Consider the following 3639-nt stretch of genomic DNA (forward strand, 5'->3'; position numbering starts at 1 on the left):
GTATGTATGTATGTATGTATGTATGTATGTATGTATGTATGTATGTAGAAATGTTCTAACCCTTTAAAATCATGAAGTTCAATCTTTGTGCCCAAAAACTCCAGAAACTCAACAAAGGCAGGACTTTCTTCCATGTTCTCAAACAGCTCCTCCTCCGACGTCTGCAAGAAGGAGACAAAGAGGGTTTTCAGGAGGACTGACTGATGCATGGATTAAATCTGGAGATTCTTTGATGTGCAGTCACCTGGCCAAACTTTTGATAAATGACTCCAAACTTGAAGTTGTTACTGATTACATGTTCATCAAAGGTGACAACGAGCCTTGACGCCTGAAGAAGAAAGAGCAGAGACAGCATCCAGACACTTGAATGCTATAGCCAGGATAGATGGCAGGGGCATAAAGAGAAATCTTACCTTCGGGTAAAGAACTGGATAAAATCTGTCCACATTCACCTCCTCACAAACAAGCTAAAAAAAAAATCAAGAAATAAAGTCCATTAGTTTTGAAAATGTAATGAAATATAGTTGAACAAATAATATAAATGATAATAATTACCCACCTTTGCCATCTGGACCACATTGGGAAACTCTGTGAGGCAGGAAATGGGAATTACATCATGATAGGTCTTTTCCTTTGTGCTGAAATCAAACGTGAAAATTAAAATATCAGTTTTTTTAATAAAACCAAATCTTTCCCCTTGCTGTATTATTATTTTTTATCTGATGCTTGTCAGTTATCCAAGTGAACTGTTGATTTAGAGAGGATTGTTCCCATAAATGTGTGGTGGAGAGGACATGAATGTCTTTAAACTAACGTTGTCTAAAAGAGAATCAAATGTTTATCCATACATGTTCTATTTCGTATAGGCTTCGCTCTTTATGGCTGTCGCTTAGTGGGTTTATCCCGTTATGCGTAGCATTTGCACTGAAAAATTTAGTCCCCGCCCACCTGCTGTGTGGGCCCCACCCGGTCCGTATAAATTACGTTAAGAGCGGGAAATCGGCTCCCATTTTTTCTTCAGCGAGCTAATAGCACTGTCAGAAGAACAAAGAAGGAAAATTGTGTAGATGACCAACCTTTGTTAAGGATGCTTGGCCCAGCAGTCGACCTCCGGTCGTCCGGTGAGTTCTCCTCCCAGAGGAGAAGCTGACGAGCAGTCTTATTTCAAGGTAAGTGCCGAGGAATGTTTCTCAGTGACAGGTCACTACACGCTGGACAACGCCATCTTGTATTTTTCCTCTTATCGCCGACCCTCGGAGCGAATCGGATGGTTCCTCCGGGACAGGCAGCGCTCAGCTGCAGCCCCCGCTGCTCGTTCCCTCCTGGAGAGCGTAGTGTCGGTGGAGGGGGGCTGAGTGAATGCTCACCCCATCCCACCTCGTTTCGCATCGGCGATCACACCGCTCCCAGCCGACGGCGCCCTCAGGGGTTGCTCGGCATAACCCAGGAGGCGGCTGACATGAAAGGACCCTTTTTTACGTCCTACGCCTTTCCCGCCAGTTCGGATGATCCGGCGGGAAGGTTGTTTACTGGGCTCCATTCCGGCTCACCATCTTGATCCATATGGCCTTGTGTTCCCAACAGGACGTCCTACGGGCGAGGCCACAGACGGGTTTTTTCCTGGTAGATTGGGGGAGCCGGTCTCCACAGTCCGCACCCATCTCCAAAGCAGGGGTTCACTGAGCGGAAAGTCCCTCCGTGCCCCCTGGAGCCGAGCCTGATGGAGGATTCATTGGAGTAAGATGTCGAGGTGGACCAGCGTCCCGTGCCTCCGGTTAGCATAACCGAGACGGTGACACCGCTCTCCAACTGAGCTCACCAGCATGTGTTCCACACGGCCGCAGCGAACAACACGTTACGCTGTTGGCGTACACGTTTAGAGGCGGGAAGAGACGGTGGCCCTCTGTCCTTCGGCCCACTCCGCTCTCGTAGCAGCTGCTTGCTAACGACGCTGCCGGCCCCTGCAGTATGCTCCGTCTACAGGGCAGCTGACGTCATCCTCAACCGGTGCGCCTCTTTTGCTGTCTGCAGCCCCGCATCGCAGCCGGAGAACGAGGTCCCAGAGGTTCTCCTGGCTCGTCACTCCACCTTCCTCTCAGGAGAGCTGCAAAAGTTTTGTTGGAGATCCTCTTTTCATCAGCGAGAGATCATTTCAAGATGCTCCACGGCTGCACAACGCCTCCCCAGCTCTGCTACGCCAGCCCCTCCCGTCAGACGTCCCCGGCATCTGGAAGTTCATTTTGTTTTCCCTGACTTCGCCAACAGGGGGCCCTCCAGGACAACAAACAGAGCTCAACGGAAGGTAACCAGGTGTCGGGTTGCTGGAGGTGTGTTGATGACACTGTGAAATAACATCATTTTATGATGAAGTGTCCTTTAGCCAGGCTGTCAGCATGGTTTATCTGACAAGTGGCCCCATCACACACACTCATCACAAATGAGCCTTTTTAAGGTTATTTTCATTCACTGTCAGCGGTGCCGATGCGCGCTCCTGCGGCATGAAAGCGCGCACGCAGCTCTCAGCGCCCGCCGTTCATGTCAACGTTAACGTGAGACCACGGTACGAGCTCAGCAATGTATCTCGCTCTCGGCAGAAGCGACACACGTTTTTTCATCGCAGTGGTGTCAAACGCGCGCTCCCACGGCGTCAGCAGTTTCACAAGCCTCACAGCGGCTCTGCTCCTTCAACCTCAAAGAAGGTTTTCTGAATTAATACTGCAGCTCGTGGAATCACTCTGAAGTTCACGTGACTTGCAGCCAAGAATGAACGTGTTTCTACAGACCGAGCCAGTGGTAGCCTCGCTCCACCGATGCCGCGCGCTGCTTCCTGACCGCACCAGTGCTAACGCGCGCTCCTGCGGCGTCAGCAGCTCCACAAGCCTCACAGCAGCTCAGCTCATACATCTAAAAAAGTTAAATCTGGTCCTCTGGACATTCAAAAAAACAAAACAAAGCAAATCAACAAAAAAATGTAGAAACGTTTCGTCTCTCATCCGAGAGAGTTCTTCAGTCTGAGGAGCTGAATTCAGCTCAGTCTCTTAAATAGCACCGTCTCAGAGTGGATCAACCAGTTTTGCTGCTGACAACCAAAATACCAGATCAGGCACACTTAGCACAGCATGTCAAGTCCAAGACTCGACAACAAAACAAGTTTAACGTACTAATAGCTCATCAACACCATCACTATTCCAATAACAACACATTCAGTGTAGGACAACACTCCAGTAGTCAATTACATGCCTGGGAGACAGAAAGACAGACAGTGAGACAGAAAAGTGGGTGAAGAATTTATCTGACAGACAGCTCACCCAGCCAGAGACAGAGATTCTTGCCAGGGGACTGAACTTTGCGGTTGCACCAAGTAGAATTCCTCTGGTGGAGATGATCACAGCTACTGAGTCAGCCATCCGCAACAACAAAATTAAAGAGGCTGAAGCAGAACAGCTCAGAATCAAAGTTTCAGCCTGCCTCAGCAATGCCAAACCACCACCTTCCAACATCAGTAGAGAGGAGAGGGATGCACTCACCACTCTTAGCAAGGACAAAAACATCATCATTCTCCCAGCAGACAAAGGAAGGTGCACAGTGATTTTGAACCAGAAAGACTATCATGAGAAAGTTATGACACTCCTTAGTGAC

The 3639-nt window shown here is 48.9% G+C and overlaps 1 protein-coding gene across 1 annotated transcript in view; it reads right to left on the reverse strand.

Moving 5' to 3' along the window:
- The window catches only part of rap1gapb (RAP1 GTPase activating protein b), a gene marked incomplete at its 3' end in the record, with an annotated part of 46016 nt that overhangs the window by 25408 nt on the left and 16969 nt on the right, over positions 1-3639 (reverse strand). Inside the window, exons 7-10 of the mRNA XM_037679777.1 lie at positions 560-638; positions 414-467; positions 245-328; positions 61-161 (exon numbers count right to left, since the gene is read on the reverse strand). Coding sequence (XP_037535705.1) covers positions 61-161; positions 245-328; positions 414-467; positions 560-638 — 318 coding nt within the window. The remainder of the gene's footprint in view (positions 1-60; positions 162-244; positions 329-413; positions 468-559; positions 639-3639) is intronic.

This window comes from Nematolebias whitei, chromosome 7 (genome assembly GCF_014905685.2).
Source record: "Nematolebias whitei isolate Nwh7 chromosome 7, NemWhi1, whole genome shotgun sequence".
NCBI lineage: Eukaryota > Metazoa > Chordata > Actinopteri > Cyprinodontiformes > Rivulidae > Nematolebias > Nematolebias whitei.